The sequence below is a fragment of the Aquila chrysaetos genome, chromosome 5 (assembly GCF_900496995.4).
Source record: "Aquila chrysaetos chrysaetos chromosome 5, bAquChr1.4, whole genome shotgun sequence".
Lineage (NCBI taxonomy): Eukaryota > Metazoa > Chordata > Aves > Accipitriformes > Accipitridae > Aquila > Aquila chrysaetos.
In genome coordinates this window covers 47,842,750-47,859,888 of record NC_044008.1, presented here as the reverse complement: position 1 = coordinate 47,859,888, position 17,139 = coordinate 47,842,750, and the positions used below count along the sequence as shown (strand labels likewise).

General features: G+C 43.0%; 1 protein-coding gene across 21 annotated transcripts in view; it reads right to left on the bottom strand.

The window, feature by feature from the left end:
* Positions 1-17,139, bottom strand: part of MYO5A (myosin VA) — a 106,601-nt gene that overhangs the window by 40,888 nt on the left and 48,574 nt on the right. For 13 of the 21 annotated variants that reach the window (XM_030014582.2, XM_030014569.2, XM_030014575.2 and 10 more), the window contains 10 exons: positions 16,262-16,343; positions 14,655-14,762; positions 14,051-14,157; positions 11,253-11,518; positions 10,601-10,682; positions 7,879-8,019; positions 6,958-7,083; positions 4,630-4,713; positions 2,658-2,660; positions 367-528 (listed from right to left, as the gene is read on the bottom strand). In XM_030014582.2, the coding sequence (XP_029870442.1) occupies positions 367-528; positions 2,658-2,660; positions 4,630-4,713; positions 6,958-7,083; positions 7,879-8,019; positions 10,601-10,682; positions 11,253-11,518; positions 14,051-14,157; positions 14,655-14,762; positions 16,262-16,343 (1,161 nt within the window). The remainder of the gene's footprint in view (positions 1-366; positions 529-2,657; positions 2,661-4,629; positions 4,714-6,957; positions 7,084-7,878; positions 8,020-10,600; positions 10,683-11,252; positions 11,519-14,050; positions 14,158-14,654; positions 14,763-16,261; positions 16,344-17,139) is intronic. The other 8 variants (XM_030014570.2, XM_041123671.1, XM_030014577.2 and 5 more) reach the window with 1 other exon arrangement.

Below are 17,139 nucleotides of genomic sequence, written 5' to 3'. Positions count from 1 at the left end.
GATAACTGGAACCAAGTTTCCTGGGGACTAAATTCCCACTTTTGATTTGAGTCAGACAACGTGGCACATGATCAAAAAGACCCAGCATAAGATTTTCAAAGATTCCCAGCATCCAGCATGTTAAATCTATCTTGAAAAACATGAGTTCTGGTTTTGGCACCACAATAAGAACTGAGGTCCCTGAAATTGTGGCCCAAAATGCATTAGTAATTAGGGTATATTTGCTCCAAACTGTAAGTCATAATCAGCTGCACCTCTCTCAAAAATCACAAGGGATCCCAAGAAGCACCAGCACACCTTGAGACCTATGAGACAGAGGGAGGTAGAGGGAGAGATTACTTAATAGAGCTGCATCTTCAAACTCACCTGATGTCCCACAGTTTTCTTATGTTCCTTGCTGGCTTGACCTGGCCTGGCCTTGGCTGGTTTTACAGCCATTCGAGACAAAGGCACACGCCCCGAAGGGGTTGCTGACGTGGGACTGAGGACCTTCTCCTCATCCTGGAATAACTCTGGTAGCAGCTTAAACTGGCACAACAGCAGAAAAAATACAGAGGGTAAGAATCCAGCAAGTAATTGCACCCATTTGTGCTTAAGGTAGTTAGAATCCAGGCTCAGTTTTTTTAAGCGCAGGTTTTTTGTTGAACTCCACACAGGGACAAATGCAAAAAAGCATTCAAGCTAGTAGTATAGCAAGTGGGCCATGACTTAATACTAAACATTTTGTGGGTTTGATCAGTGAGTCTCCTTCTGAAGACAAAATTCTGATTTGAGGGTTTTTTTCATAGAGCCAGCAACAGCTTCCACGTGAAACTGTTAGATACTGACAGCAGTTTCAGAAGTACCAATTGCAATTATATATGGCTGCTTTGATCTAAGGAGGAAACGACAGGGTCCTCTCATATTCCAGTGGTGCACCAGACTCCTCTGTGGTTGAGAAATATCTAGGACACTGAATAACCCAGCAGGCAACAAAGAATATTCCTGCTTTATCACTCTAAATTGAAATAATCAACTTAAAAGAGGAACCATCAACTAAAAAAAATCGTTAGCCAAATTTACCTGACTGAAGATCTACTCTCAGGCCAGTGGGAGTGGAGGAAAAACTTGAAATATCTTTCCAAATATCACACAGGGCTTCCAGTTCCCTTTCTCTAATGGCTACAAAATACACCCATATATAATAGCTGCTTTGAAGTAACTTACAACTAAAAATAACACCACCACGTCTTTCTACTGACAACTATAGCACTTCAGAAGCATTATAAGAGTAAGAAAATCTGAACTTCTCTACCTGTCAATGAAAAATCTTTTATCTAGCATCTGTGCATTTTCTCCCAAGAGATAGGAGCATTCAATTTTCAGTACTAGAAAGTGCTTGGGCTAAGTACAACCTAAAAAATAAAAAAACCGGTTTTGCCTTATAAAACTTGGTGAGCATGCACGACATCCAATGAAACATGCTGCGCAACAAAATGGTACTTGTGCCCGGCGGTTGTGCCAGACGGGCTAGCAGGAGGCAGCAAACGTTCCTCAGTAGCATTCAGCACAGCACTCCAGCGTAACTTAATGACCATGAATGCTACAAAGGTATCCTAAGTTCCCCAATTAAAAAAAAGGAGTATCACAGCTTAGCTTTATCTCACCTGAGTCTGCTGGACTAGGAGCACGATCACCTTAGACTACCTGTGTAGCAGGTGGACAAATGACATTTCCAGGGGGTGATTTAGCCTGTCTCCTTCCACTGCCTCAACAGAGAGTTCAGGATGATTGGGCCACCACCACCTCATTCAGCTGCCCGCAGTCAGGCGGAGTGAGTCGGTCTGCACAGGCATCTGAGCTACAGAGCCAAGTCTTTTCATCCCATACAAAACCCGATCTGAATGCAGCACGCTTTCTCCGAAACTCCTGATGCTCTCACACACCAGGGGTGGGAAGGGGATCCCCAGTGTCTTGACTGCAGATGGCTGAGCTCTTCTAAGCTATCAGTACCTGAGACTCATTCCCTTTTCCCAACCCTGGGAAAATCTGCCTGTAAAAATGGGCAAGTGCATTTCAAAGGTGCCACTTTCATAGACACTGCCTCAGTTACTGCATGCAGAAGACAGGAGCAATCTACGGCCACCTGCAGCAGAGAGCATTGCTGAGACGATCCACACGGTGGGGGCATTCGTGTTTGCCTTTGGTTTTGGTTTTTACTATCTTATAAATTTTCTTTGTTTCACAGAACACTAGGAGCGTTCAAAGAGAGGGAAAACACTGATCAAAGGGCAGATAATTCACGTGGTAGAAAACAGGCAAGCAAGCATTTTTTCCCTGTAATTTTGTCAGACAACTTAACAGACATGCTGCTAACAATCTTACAGGTCATTTCTTTCAATACAGAGCCACAACACAAGATTTTAACAACATGCCAGTAGCAAGCATAAAGGCTAAGGACTGTTGTATTGCTTTCACGATACATGCATGGAAAATGAACTAGTTCAAAGAGGTCTTGTGGGTGGATTTGTAGAGCGGGCCAAAATAAATAGCTAAACACTACAGTGCCTGCCAAGAGCAGCATGTGTCATGCACTTCGGAAAGCAAAGAAGCATTCGAGCTGTATGTGAGAGTGGGCATGGGCAGGATGACAGATGATGCAGTCAGTTTAGAATTACCTTCTGTTGAATGCGCACAGCAAACCCAGAAAACAGTGACAACAACAACAAAATCAGAAATGCAATCCCACTACAATTACTAATAAAGAAGGCCTGCTGAAAAATAGAAATGAAACATTCTTCTTTTGAAAATCCATTTTCTTCACAGTTGAATTTTTTTTTTTTTTTTTTTTTTTTTTTAAAACACTGGTTTGGGTGGAATTTACCATTGAGGAAAACAACGTTGTTTCTTAGTGTTTAGACTGAATTGACTCAACCTACTGAGCCTGCCCAAGCTGTTGTCACGCTCTTATGGCAGCTATGTCCCCATTGTCCCTTACTCCCTGGCCTACATCCTTCGGAGCACCCCTGCACCTCCGCCGTGCACGGCACACTGCCACGCTGTGCACAGCCGGAGCTACACCGGCACCCGGTCCCCGCCAGCTCCCCGAGGATGCTACCTGCCTCCCGCACACACAGCAACTGCCTTCACTGAAACCACTTCAACATTTCTCTCAGTGGAAAGCCTGCTGTGGTTTTTCATTATACTACATGTTTCAATCATTTCGCTTCATATATCTGCCCAGAATAGAAACAGAAGAGAAAAATGTTGGTTTTCCTGATAGAATAGCATAATTTTAAATAGCCTGTCCCTGATACCCAGCTTCCTGGGCCATTAGAGCTAGCAAATTCCCAACAGCCATCACAGCGCAATGTCAAGTTAACTGCCTTTACATTTCAGAAGAGCACAACTAGCATTTTTGCCATTAAAAAAAGCAGACGATGCCACTGAAGGCCTGTTCTATAATATTCCTTCATGCAGTATTTTTCAGTTCAGATGTGATCTTTCTTTCATAGATATCAAGAAGGCAAGACTCCGTAAATTCTGGTTCGTGTCCTTAGGGTCTATACATTTCATTCCTCTCTCATTTTGCTTCTGGAACAGAATTTGTCTCTCCTCCAGAAATTTTCTGCTCAATTGTCAGGCCACAAACAAGGAGCTTCTGTTTTCAGATTACAAAATTAAGTGCTTAACTGTTAAGCCTTCTTATACTACTATAGTATAGTAGAAGTCCTCGATGACTTTACAGAAAATATAGCAAAGTTTGGGGTTTTTTTTGGGGCCAGGGAGCGGAACCAAAACAAATAAAAACAAACAGTGAAATCAGTGGCTAAATATAGACTGATCTCACATGGAGCAAAATTAGCCTACAGGACTTTCTAAATTCATACAGATAGCCAAGTAAAACACAAACTATGTTCAATTCCAGTTGATCTGGTACCAAAGGCAGAAATATTTCCTAGGTCTCATGGTTTAACCCCAGCCAGCAACTAAGCACCACGCAGCCGCTCGCTCACTTCCCCCCCACCCATGGGGGATGGGGGAGAGAATCGGGAAAGAAAAAAAGTAAAACTTGTGGGCTAAGATAAGAACAGTTTAATAGGACAGGACAGAAAGGAAAAAATAATAATTATTATAATAACAATAAAAAGACAATAAAAATAATAATAAAAGGATTGGAATATACAAAACAAGTGATGCACAATGCAATTGCTCACCACTCACTGACTGATGCCCAGTCAGTTCCCGAGCAGCAATCCGCACCTCCCAGGCCAACTCCCCCCAGTTTCTATACTAGGCATGACATCATATGGTATGGAATATTCCCTTGGCCAGTTTGGGTCAGGTGTCCTGGCTGTGTCCCCTCCCAGCTTCTTGTGCCCCTCCAGCCTTCTCGCTGGCTGGGCATGAGAAGCTGAAATACCCTTGACTTAGTCTAAACACTACTTAGCAACAACTGAAAACATCAGTGTGTTATCAACATTCTTCTCATACTAAATCCCAAACATATCGCTATACCAACTACTAGAAAGAAAATTAACTCTATCCCAGCCAAAACCAAGACACTACGTTTATAAGAAACTTTATATGACCCTTAATTCAAGGATTAATAATTGCAAAAGAAGAAAAAAAAATAATCTTTATACTAACCTTACTTGATTTTAGGACCTTAATTTGTTCTTCATAAACTGTGTCTTTATTCTTTTCCAAAAAGCCTTCACATTGATATTCCACCTGAAAACCATCATTTTACAAAAAAAGTAAGTATTAAAAGTATTTAATAAGAATCTTTTGCATAGACTTCACCAGCTGTAACTTTCACATTTAAAACAGGTAATTCTCGTGGATGTTGAAAATATCAGCTCCCAAGTGCATCTTTGTTAAATATAGATTTTCCTCAAAGAGAGTGCTTTCCAGTAAAACGTAAAACATTAAAACATATAGAGATGAATACTGTTATTGCATTATAGCAGATATATTTCAGTGCTGAGGGATGCTTGTGGTAAGATGGTGTGATTGAATGGTTACAGTAAAGGTGAAGAATCAAAATGTGTGTTGAGCATCTCCTGCACTGAAGTTACCAGGGCTGCAAAATTGCGTGAAATCCAGATGCAACTCAGAAGAAAGTATCTCATCTCACCTCATCAGCTGAGAGGCAATAAGTAGATCTGCCTGCAGCTTATTATGAAGATGCCTCATTTGTACTCAGAAAGACTATTTTTACTAGAAACAATAAAAAGTCTGAATGTTGTGACATACATAACAATCCTTTATCACAGGGCCGTGGAGTCTCCTGGACCAGAGAACAGTCAGAGCGTCAGATAAAAACCTAGTATTTATTTTGCTGTCCTAATTCAAGGCCGAACAAAACCCCAGAACTATTGTCAAAATTCTGTACCTGAGAATTTGATATTAATTAACGTAAGGATGCTAACTCTCATGAAGTGCCTCACACTAACTCTTCAGTCTTGTATCAGCAGAAGTGCAGACTATAAAATACAGGAGCAGACCCTTATAGCAATTTTGTTCTTTCAGAGCAGACAGATTGATAGCCATCATCAGCCCCTCTTCCAGTACAGCCATTTATCGGTGCTTACACAATGACACTACACCCCAAGCTGCAAAACATTTCAAAAAATTCCTAGGGGGGGGAAGAAGGCAGAGGATCTCCCCAGGGTCTCTTTACAGCTGAAGGCCCACCCTGAACATTAATTACCTGGGGTACCATTCATGTCCTTACTGCGGGCGACAATGCCACGAGAGGGCAGCAGAATCTCTGCCTTCCCCCAGAGAAGACAACGTTTCAAGGCACAGAGGTTACTAACCTGCCAGCTACGGCTTTGGTTTTTCCTTCGAGATGTCTGTAGGCATTCACGTAAGCCCACAGGAAAGCCTAAAATGCTTAGCACAGACAGCGCTCCAGAGCTTACAGCTTTGCCACTACCTGCTTGGAGCTACTTTTAGCTCTCCTCGGCCCTTGCTGCTCAGACTAGGCATAGGAAAGCCTTGTTGTCAAATATCAAAGTTTAGCCTAATGAACAGTACATGAAATATTAATTAAATCCTTCTTGTCCTCTCGTCCGCCAAATAAAACAGAACCCATGAATCTAAACAGTTACAGGGATGTTCTTGCTGCTTTCATTTAGGTAACACTAGATGCAACAAGAACAGGACCCTCCTTCTACGCATGAATTCAAGAACCTGGGAGAAATCAAGTGGAGGCAAATAAAGGCCTCCAAGCCCCCATGTCAGCACATACAGACCTACTGGTAAGAATCCCAGCACTTCTCCAAACTTTTTTTGACAAAGCTGACAATATTCTGAGGCAGCTGCTTTGTTTAACAGGACAATTAGCTTAACCAGGATTTTATTTTAACCTGAGGAGTTGCTCGGTTTGATGATGCATTGTGGGAGCTGAACAATGCATGCACTCCACTGAGGCACGCCTCGACCAGCTTCCTAGAAATCGCTGTTCACTGACCAGCAGCGGCGAGGGTGGGAGCAGTACGCGCTGCTCCGGCGATAAGAAGAAGGGTGTGTTAGCCTTCTTCCTGTTTGCACACTAAGATGGCAGCAAAACCAACATCGTTTTGTTGTTGCTCCTTAGTTAAAATTACAGTAAGATACATAATTTTCTATTTTGTGCATTTCTACAGCGTAACTGGAATTGATACAATTATGCTGTGAATTGCAAACACGCTAGGCTGTCATGTTTCGAAAAAGGATGGTTGGTGGTTACAGCATGTGACAGGAGTCAGGTGCTCTCGTTTGTGTTCCTGGCTCTGCACAGCTGCCAAGTCAACTTTCTTCCCCTGATCGGGTGTACAGGCAGGCACACGTTTTGCAAGAAGCCTGGCAGAGCCGGGGATGCCGCTGCCCAGTCGCCGCCTGCAGCAGCCGCCCACCCCAGGATCCCTTCCCGCGCACACGCTCAGCAACACCAGCCACGGAAAGAGGTACCGGAGGAAAAGTCCTCACCTTGTCAGCAAAGTGCTTGATGATAAAAGCCTTATTTGACAGACGTGGTTTTTCAAAGAGGGCACATTTATTCAAATGAGTATTGTAGAGTTTTTGGGCCCACGTGTCATCCGAGCCTTTTGGCATCTGTGGAAGAGAACACACAGCCGTTTCTAATGCCTTGAAAACTTTTCAGTAGCGAAAGAAACTAAGAAGATGCGGGACGAGACTTTGTGGTTCGCTTTCAAACTCCAACTCCTCGCATTTCCAGCACTGCCATAAGCAAGGAAGCCAGTAACCAGCTATGCGCTTGCCTTCCTAACGCTCCGGACTGGGCACAGCCCAGCGGCAGGCGTAGCTGCTATGTGACACATACAACGCTAATAACGCTTCCAGTGTCACACACCTGAAGGCGGGGATCCAAGAGGTACGTTATCTGACTGAGCAGCATCTCAGCGGGTCAGAACTCATCCACCACCATTAGAGATTTCTTGTGATGCTTTGTGATACACAAGAACCCCAAGCTGGGTTTCCACTGAAGTTGACACCATACGCCATCCCCTGCACATGGCTTGGCATAAATTAAACTAAGATAAAAGACAAAAGGTGAGACACCGAGCGAGAGGCAATTTGGAGAAATCTGACAGGACCAAAGACTCCACTTGCTACACTCGGGAAAAAGAAAGTTGCCAGAGTCAAAACAAAGGTTCATCGGAGACCCAGACCCAGATACAGATACATGATGGAGAGGAGGGAAAAAAAAGCATGACTAAACCCGTTTTTTCTCCTCCTGTAATTGCCAATTCTGTTTGTACGTTCTCCAAATCCTTTCAACAGCAGAGTGTCAAAATGATGGCTGTATGCAGATGACTTTTCCCTGTGAGGCCCCAGAAGCAGGACGGCTGATGACCTCTTTCTCTATGAAAGCCCTTGAACACACACCTTGCACTCCTCGTCCAACAGATCGAGAATTCCCATTTTGGCCTCTATGAGGTTGATGCAAGGCTGATTGTCGTAGAAATCAATCAAGGTCCATGGTATTTGTTCCTTCATATATTCTTCTTGTTCCAGCTTAAAGACATGCTACAGGGCAAAAAGAACACAGTTTTCTGTGAAATAAAATGCAGAATAAATACATCGAACTCTCACTTGAATTCATCTTGGCACATTATCCAGGCTGTCAAGTGACACACTAGTTCATAATCCAGGCTGTCACGTGACACGCTAGGTTCAACTGAATAAACCCTTTAACAAGTAAGGGTATGAAAAATAAATTAACCTTTTTTCCTGGCCTAAAAACAACAGACTAAATTAAAGCACTTATCCATATTCTCTGCAAATAAGGTCTATTTTTTCCTATCTTTTTACTATATTGTCCTACAATTACTACAAGCTCTTTTCTCTTATGAAAAACCAACACAAAACCCAGAAAAAGCCTCAAGTGCAGGAACAGCAACTTATAAAGTGGGATGTGCCATGAATTTGTGATTTTGAAGTTATGAATACTGCTCTATTTCAAGTAAAATTTCACTATAAATACTTTTCAGTTTCCTTGTCAAAGAACAGAGCTCCATTTTCTCTTAAATGGCTGCTGATTTTTTCTAAGATGACGCATTGCATTAAAATTTACTTTTCAGCAAAAACCTGCAAGAATGACTCTAGGAATATTAGCACAAGAAATCCAAAGCAAAATTTTGTGGCAGTTTTACCTGGTATGAAGATCAATAACAATGTAGTTGTATATTTATTCAAAAATATTATCACAAAATGAACTGTGCACAGGAGATGAGTTAAAACTTCAGGAAAAAAGATAAGAAGATATTAAACAGGCAAGCTGTGGTCTTACTAGCACAAGCACCCTTTTTAAAAACAAAAAGAGTGCTGACTCCAGTTATTTTCAATGATGTTTTATCTCCCATTTAAATTTTAATGCCTACTAACTGTTCTGGCAGGCAGAACTCAACTCAGAGCATACCCTACCAAGCAGCAAAGAGCAGCGCCGTGGGCAGGGTTTGGGGGGCTACCACAAACACCTGTATTCGTGAGCTGGCCTCAGCCGCCCCCCGAGCTCAGCGCACAAGCCCGCGAACACCTCACAGCTCTCTGGCATACGTCTGCTAGACAGCAGAAAACTACCCTGACAAAGTGGTTTATCCCTTTTATTTCATTAGCTTAACGCCATCCTTTCCAAAGCAGCGCTCCTTAACGGCGCCCGCGGGAGCCATTCCCGCCCCGCCGCTTAACGGCTGCGTTACACGCCAAGTTAATTCCTGACAGGAAAGCCAATGGTAGCGTTTTATTGGCAAGTCATATCCAACCTAAGTCCTGAAAGAAAACATAAACCCATTTCCTCACTGCAAAGGAATTAGCGATTACGCGGTGAAAAACGTCTTCGGACGTAATTTTCCTGACGGGCCGTGGGTGGCCAGGCAGGGGAAGGGCGGCCGGGGGGGCCGGGCAGGCTGCGGAGACACAAGCGGTGGCCAGGCAGTGCCCGAGCAGCCTGCCCTCAGCCGGGCTCCAGCTGCCCCGGGCGGCACGTGAAGGCTTGCTGGCCGCCACCAGGCGCGGGGCTTTAATTTAAAGCAACTTTCACCCCGTGCAGCTGCACGGCAGCCCAGTGGGTCCGTGTCCACCGGAGCTGGGTTCGGTAGCCTGGCGGGGCACCGACACACAAGCCTCGTTGCCCTGTCCTTCGTGCGACGAATGCTTACAGCAACGGCGTGACAGGGAAGGGAACGCGGTGCCAGTGATCTTTACTAAAGAAGCGAACCCTTACAATTCTTGCAGTGACTCGATTTTTGCTCGAGAGCCGAGAAAGCTCCAAGATACCTCGTGCTTAGCAGTTACGACATCCCGCTTACGGAGCTGAAGCCAGTCGTGGCACTACCAGCGCGGAAAGGGCACGCCAGGGCTGGAAAGCCCAGCCTCCGCTCCAGCACCCGGCTCACTCCCCGACACGCATCCCTGCCGCCGGGGTGAACAACGGCGCAGGGGGATCCGGTCCTGTGAGCACACGCTGCCATGGAGGTACGCTCGTAAAGAGAGTTCAAAGCTATTCCCGTACTGCAGCACAGCCTAGCAACAGACCTGGCATAAATAACTTGCCTCGTCATTATGCAGGTAAGATATATAATTACAAACATCACTAAGGCTGAGGAAAGAGAGAGAATCGTGATGTCTCTGGAGGAGGGCAAAGAGGCGCCTCTTGCCACACGTCAGTCATCAACTTCGGGATGCGGCTGAAAACCCTCAAAAAATAACGCCAGGAGAGGAAGCGCGGGTGGCAGATTTCCAGCAGCAAAGCCTGGCTCTCTGCTGCCCGTGCACCGGCTCTCGCTGGAGGTTACGGGGACACAGCTAACTCCAACTTCACCCGCACGGTGCTCTCATTGACAGGCAGTCTCGGGGTCTTAATTGCCAAGCACTGCTTCTGTCTTATAATTGTTACTGTGATCGGAATTTCAAATAGTCCCAGAGCAGCAGTTAGTCATAAAATCTATTTCTAGGAGATAGTCGATCTTTTCCCATCCCCCAAAGCCCACGGCCAGGACAGCTGGTTAATAGACTGAAGGAATTCATCGTAACCACTAGGGACCCAATTAGCAGGATGGACTTGGGTGAGGGGAAAGGGAAGAGGAAATGCCAGTCATTTCCTACTTACCATATTGAATTGCTGCTGCAGTTTTTCGTTAGCATAGTTGATACAGAACTGTTCAAAGCTGTTGATTTCGAATGTCTCAAATCTAAAATACGCAGATACTCAAAATTACTAGTGCAGTGAAAAAAACTGATTAAATGACCCATAATTTTAAATTCCCTCCCTCCGGTCAAATTCATCGCATTATTCCAGGTACGACCAACCACAATCGAGCAACAAAGCACACAGGGAAATGGCAAATTGCTGCGCATGAGCAATTCGGTGATGCTCCCTCTTTAGGCAGGGATGAGGAACACAGGGAAGAGACTGATGTTCCTGGAGAGCATGTTACGTTATCTTTGTCCTCTCTAGAAGGGCCACCCTGGAGGAACCATGAGATGACAATTCCCTTGTAACTTTCCCCAATGCAATACATAAAGGAACTACCAACAGCAAAAATCTGAAATCCCACTATAAATGTCAAACCTGAAAGTCAAGACAAAGATCTTAGATAGCATGTCAAAACTTAACACCTACTTCCTTCAGCTGCAATAAGCAGCTGCTCAGGTTTTGGGGTTTTTTGTGCAATCCACGCAGCGCTACATGATAAAGACAAAGATGCTTTGCAGCAAGATAATTACATAAGAGGTGTGGTATCTCTGACAAAAAGACTCACCCGTAAATGTCCAACACTCCAATGAAAGAATGCTGTTTTACAGTAGCGTGAAGTGCTTTGTTCACATGATCTACAATCCAGTTAAAGAGATTAGCATAGATATGCTTGGCAAGTGCATCTCTGGCATTGATGGCATGAAGTTTAGAAATTGGCTTGATGTAGGTTTCGGTGGCAGTTGCGAGCTTCCTATGGCAAAGCCAGTGGGCCATCTCTTCATACTCCACGCCCATGAGGTCACAGAAGATGCTGAGGGGTTCATGCTTGGGCTAATAAAAACAATCTCATTAGGTCTTGAAACAGTATTACCAATAGCACACATGCAATCATGCAATCAGAAGAACTGCCTGCTGCAGTAAGCAGCAACAGCAGCTTCCTCAGCTCTCCCTCCTTCAAAACATAACGAGTTCCCTACCCACTTACCACATTCACATCGCTGAAGTAAATTACTGATTCACAGTTTCCCCAGAGGCATTTTACTATACTTGTGTTCACCAAAAAGCCCCCCCCACAGGGAACCTGCAACCTTCGCAAAAATGAATCACCTAGCTTCACAGGGATGGACTTGGTATTTTGACTTCTTATAACTGACTGTCTCTGTTTTGAGTGAAGAAGCTACAGAAATGCAGAGGACAGGACATCAGCTGTGTGCTGGGGACAGAATGGACTACAGCTCCTGAGCGGTGCTCTCGTCTGCTCATATACATCCATGGCAGGGAGTGACAGGCAATGGGGCATCGCAGCCCAAGCCAAGAACGAAGAGGAACAAGTGTGCAAAGGCTGTAGTGCTCTGGTCTCAGTATTTAACACAGTATTTTCTCAGTGAACTCTGGAGACAAACATTAAGAGATTGGAGCACTCAAATGACGTTCTCTAACTCTCAAATTGGACTGTACAAGTGAAAAAATTGGCCTTTGTTTAACCGGGTAAAATCAACTAGCAAGGCTTGCACACTGAGATGGGTATATAAGATTTCTGCATAAAAATCCATGCAGTGTGTTTACCACTCCATGAGTGAAGATACTACACTTTGTGACTAACAAGCAAACTGATAACTAGAAATCAAGGAGGACAGACGGGTCTTTCCTCCTAAGGAACTCCCCTAACACTACTTCCTCATCACATTCACTTTGCACCCGATGGCTCAGCAGCACGCTCACAAGCAGCGTCTTGACAAGGACAGATTATAAGGGACTGTTGCTACATGCCCAGTAGCTTCAGGGTACATCAGCTTTATCTTTCTATTTCCACGTCCTTATGACTTCTCTGGGGCTTCTTCCAGTCCTTACAGCATGCAGGTCCCATGGCAGTGCTGATACACCTCCAAAATCCAGTTAACTAAGCATGTCTTCTTTCAGTTTAGCCACACAACCTTAACTGGCTCAGAAGGCAACAATAAAGTAATAATAATAATGAACACTGCACAAAAGAGTGTCACATCAGGGTTACTCAAGCTGACATTGAACAAACTGATTCATTCACACAGCACCACACAGAGCCCTTCGCTGAGCTCCCTGAAGCACCACCATTGCATCACCACGCCAGTGCTTCCCAGGCAGACCAGTCTGCACTGTGACAGAGCTCTGCAATGACATGGCTATTGTCAAGAGAACAGCACGGCTCAGGTAGCGGATGCCACTGAGCAGACATTCACCGCCACCTGCTAGATAGATGTTTATCACGTCAGGATAGGATTGCACAGGAACTCGCAGCTTTGTACGAGCTCATTCAGTGGGATTCCTGCATTGGAGATACCCATTACAACACAGACGAGCTCATCATGTGCTGGGGCTCATCAGCTTTCTACCTGTGATCATTAAATGATGCTTTCTTTGTAGTGAAAACCTTTTTAAGACACACCGAAGAGCCAGACTGCTGCTGTGGTTTCACAGCAGCTATCCATTAGATGCCACGGACAGATGGCGTCAGACCAGGCACACTCATCATCTGCGGCCCAATAAGGGACCCGTTGTCTCAGCTCCAGAAACTGCTACTGCAGATTCTTGAGAAAGCGACTGATAGTAAAATGAGAAAAAACCCCTGCAACTGTTGCTACTATTTGAAGAGAGAGAAAGATGAAGGCTGTGTAGTCCAGCAGTAGACATTCAAGGAAAGGCAAAAGGAGAAACTGGCCACTTGTGAATCCAAGGAATCGAAGACTGACAAGCCAGATCTTTTTTGTTTCTCATCTGCAGAATATGGACTTCAGTAAGAAGCCTTGGTCCTCACTGAATGAGGAGGTTTTTTCAGATCAGACTATGCAGTCCTCCTTGTCGACCACCACAAAGGTAAAAAGGACCGCTAAAACCATGACACTTAGATGAGTCACGTGAATCGTATCTGTATATCCTATGCTAATGTCTAGACATCCCAGAGGACTTTGCGAAGCATTTGCTTTGCAATTATTTAGGCCATTTTGGCATTTAACATTAAAAAAAAATCCTGCAAAGCATTTACTGTGGGCAGGGAATGTATTCATGTAGGAATATAAAGACCTAAGACACCCGTCCAGGACTTCAAAGCAAGCCTGTCTGGTAGACTTTTCTAGGACAGATCAATTAGTTTTGAAACAAAATTAAGGCAGCCACTGTTACAATACAGACAGTACTTTCTAAAGCCTCTAAACTGAGAAGAGTTGAATCCATCTGCAAAAAGAACTGTGGAAATGTTAACAAATTAGAAATAAACACACTGCTTGCGTTTTTATATTGTTAGTCCTTTTCAGAAGAGGTCCCTGCAAACAAGCAGAAGGCAGAACTGTCAGAATAGAAACCATGCCCTTCAGTTCATCTACTACTCACAGGAATAGTGCAGCTGTCAGAATCCCGAGATGCAAACTCCACGTTGCCCAGGTGAAGGATGCCAGCAAGGATTCGAAAAATACCCATCTGGTAGGAATCACTAATCCCTGAAAAATTATGAATAAACTGTTTTGAATGGAGAGAGAAATAAAGAACCACGAGCTGCAGCTGATGAAAATTTTTATTAAGAAGAGAAAAATGGTGACCGCTGTGTGTTTTTTTCAGAGACTTTGGCATTTGACAGTACTGCTTGGCTCCACTTCTATTAAAAATGTTTTATAACCAGATGCAAAAAAAATCCATTAAAATGAACTACTTAATTTGCTGTTTCAAAGTGTTTTGTCAGTGACCTCCAGCGCTTTATATGCTACACCAAGGGAATCCACCATTTACATTCATATAATGCGTGCTTCTCCTACACTAGATGAGTGATACCACTGCAATTTAAATACCTTCTTCATGCAATGAAAGTATCTCAGTCCCGAAGTTTATCAGACTCTCCTGTTTTTACACACAACAGAGTATGAAGAAAATATACAGAAACAATGTAGAAAACACTTGCTGGTATATCGGATTTGGGATATGACTGTGTTTTACAAATTACCTAGCAAAGTGCAGGCCTGCCTGGTGTTTACCATTTCCTTAGCATCATTGACACCATCAATCACAGGGCTTCCACCTTGCTTTGTATAGTGAAAGTAATTTGCATTCCCTGTAAGAGAAAAAACACATCTTTTACACAGACTGATGCAGAAATTCACAGCACATCTGTAAATCTGTGTAACGATTAAGTTGCTCCTGGCAGAATCCATGATTTGAAATACGTCAGTACATTTTTGCTTTCTGGCTTAGAGGACCCACTTATTCCGGAGAATTTTTTCAAGATTTAACAGTGCAAATAAGTATTCTTAAGCTACCCGGTTCCTACAATAGGCCCTCAGGCATATTCCCTACCTAACCTTGATTCAGACTTCCACACCTGTGGAATAATCACTTTGGAAGCAATTATTCTCCAGGTCTGAGCCAACCACCCAAGTGGTAGGTGCGAAGTTGACAGCAGCAGCACTTTGAAATTCTGTGGCAGATATTATTATGCTATTATTGCATCAGGATATTTAAAAAATTCTATGTTGCCCATTTTCTTCTCATTTCTAATTTATGGTCTGGTTTAGTCTTACGAGTATCTGTAATCCGTTCTGTCTGAGAAGTCATGGCTGGAGAACTGATAGCTTCATACCATTGTGGGGACAGCACTGGGCTTCACCGGGAGAGCAGTAGCTCTCCTGGGTACTGTGTAAATTCCTACGGTTTCAGTGGTCATGCTTCCAGCTGCAGTAACAGACTCCTTATCTTCTGATCTGCTAAGGTTTCAAGAATGTTGAAAGAGGAGTCTGCTAAATGGCTTCCTTAGTTATAATTACATCAGTTTCTTTCTTTCCTGTGTCAGCAGATGTGAATCCTAAATGTGCCAGGACGGTGCTGAAGAGCAGAGAAACACTTTAAAACCAGAAAGATATTTCAGAAATTAGCACTGACAAGCTGTGCAGTTTTCCCACTGTGAAGTTAACTTTAAAAAATATACAAGAAGCACTGAAATTTATATTCAATTTAAAAAATGATCAGGTGATTGCCGGTCCCAAGGCCATCATCACGCCTTTCTTTTACAAAGTACCAGTTCCTGTTAAATGAGAAACCTTTCCTTTATCAACATTTTAATTTGAAAAATGAAAAATTTCATTAACAGTTTTGTGATCACTAGGTTAGCAGAGATGGTAAAGTAATTGTTGGTAACAGCCCAAGTGATAGTATGCAGATGCAAAATAAAGCTTTTCAGGTGCTTATACCAGAAATGGTAAAATTATCCAGTAGCTGGAGCCATGGAAAAAAGGTTTTAAAGGACCAAGAGAAGAGAATTTCACCCTCGCCACTGGAAAGCTACTCTGGAATCCAGGACATAGTAAGTCCTAGTGATTAGAACTGCAGTGCATTAGAGTATGCTGAAGAAACAAATGTGTTACTTTTGTTTTATCTAAAAACCACAAAGTCTGAGATCCGCCATTTTAGTTATTTTCAATATATTTTAGTATTTGAAGGTTTAAAAGTTTAGAATTTAAAAGCCAGCAATTCTTCATTTAGTTCTATGGCTCAAAAAGCTCAGAGATGCTGCTTTGTACCTACAATTGCACAACACAATGAATGTGAATTTCATACCTAATCGTAGAGTTTTAAACTCAGGTAATGCTGCAGAGGCACAAAGTTGGTAAAAGATGTGGTAATTTCTCTCCTCTTCTGCCTTTAAAAAGAAAGGAATTGATTATTTTTCACAACTTAACAAGTGCCAGAAACATCCATGAGTACAAAAGAATAATTATGTTTAATGCTTTCTCTAGCATTACATTAAAAGCATAGAAGCCACATGGAAAAAGGAAAGATAAATCAGCATCTATCATTTCCTTGTTGATTAACTTAATCCATTTTCAACAGCAAGTAGCATGCAGACATTTTCATTTCAAAAAAATGTATGATTTCACTTTTCAGAACGGTGGATTACTATTAAATATAGATCAGGATTCTATGGGTGGGTGAAATGATCATACTTAGAAGCTTTTCATTTTCCAAAAATAACTAATACCATTTGCCTCAGCATTTATAGTAAGCTGGTGAAGGGAGTATCTTTCTTGCCAAGGCAAAGCTGGAATTTTAAAATGAAGGACAAACTCAGCTCAGAAGGTTATGACTCATGACCAACACCATAATTTTGAACTTAAGCACTCCAAATTTCATAACTTCAAACAAAACAACAAAAAGAAAAATACTCTCTTTCAGCTAAACCGTGTGCAATAAGGCTCTCATTTTCAAAATATACAACAGTATTTCACAAAACACCCCTACATAATGCAAACCTCTCATTTTTAAAATATACAATAGTATTTCACAAAACACCCCTACATAATGCAAACTGTAATTATTTATCTTATACCTTTAGGCAGCCACTCAAGCATAAGTCATTTTTACTGAGCTCTAGACTATAAGGTAGGCAAAGATGGAGGAGGAGTGTGGGAGACAAAAAGGTTGTGGATTTGTTCCAG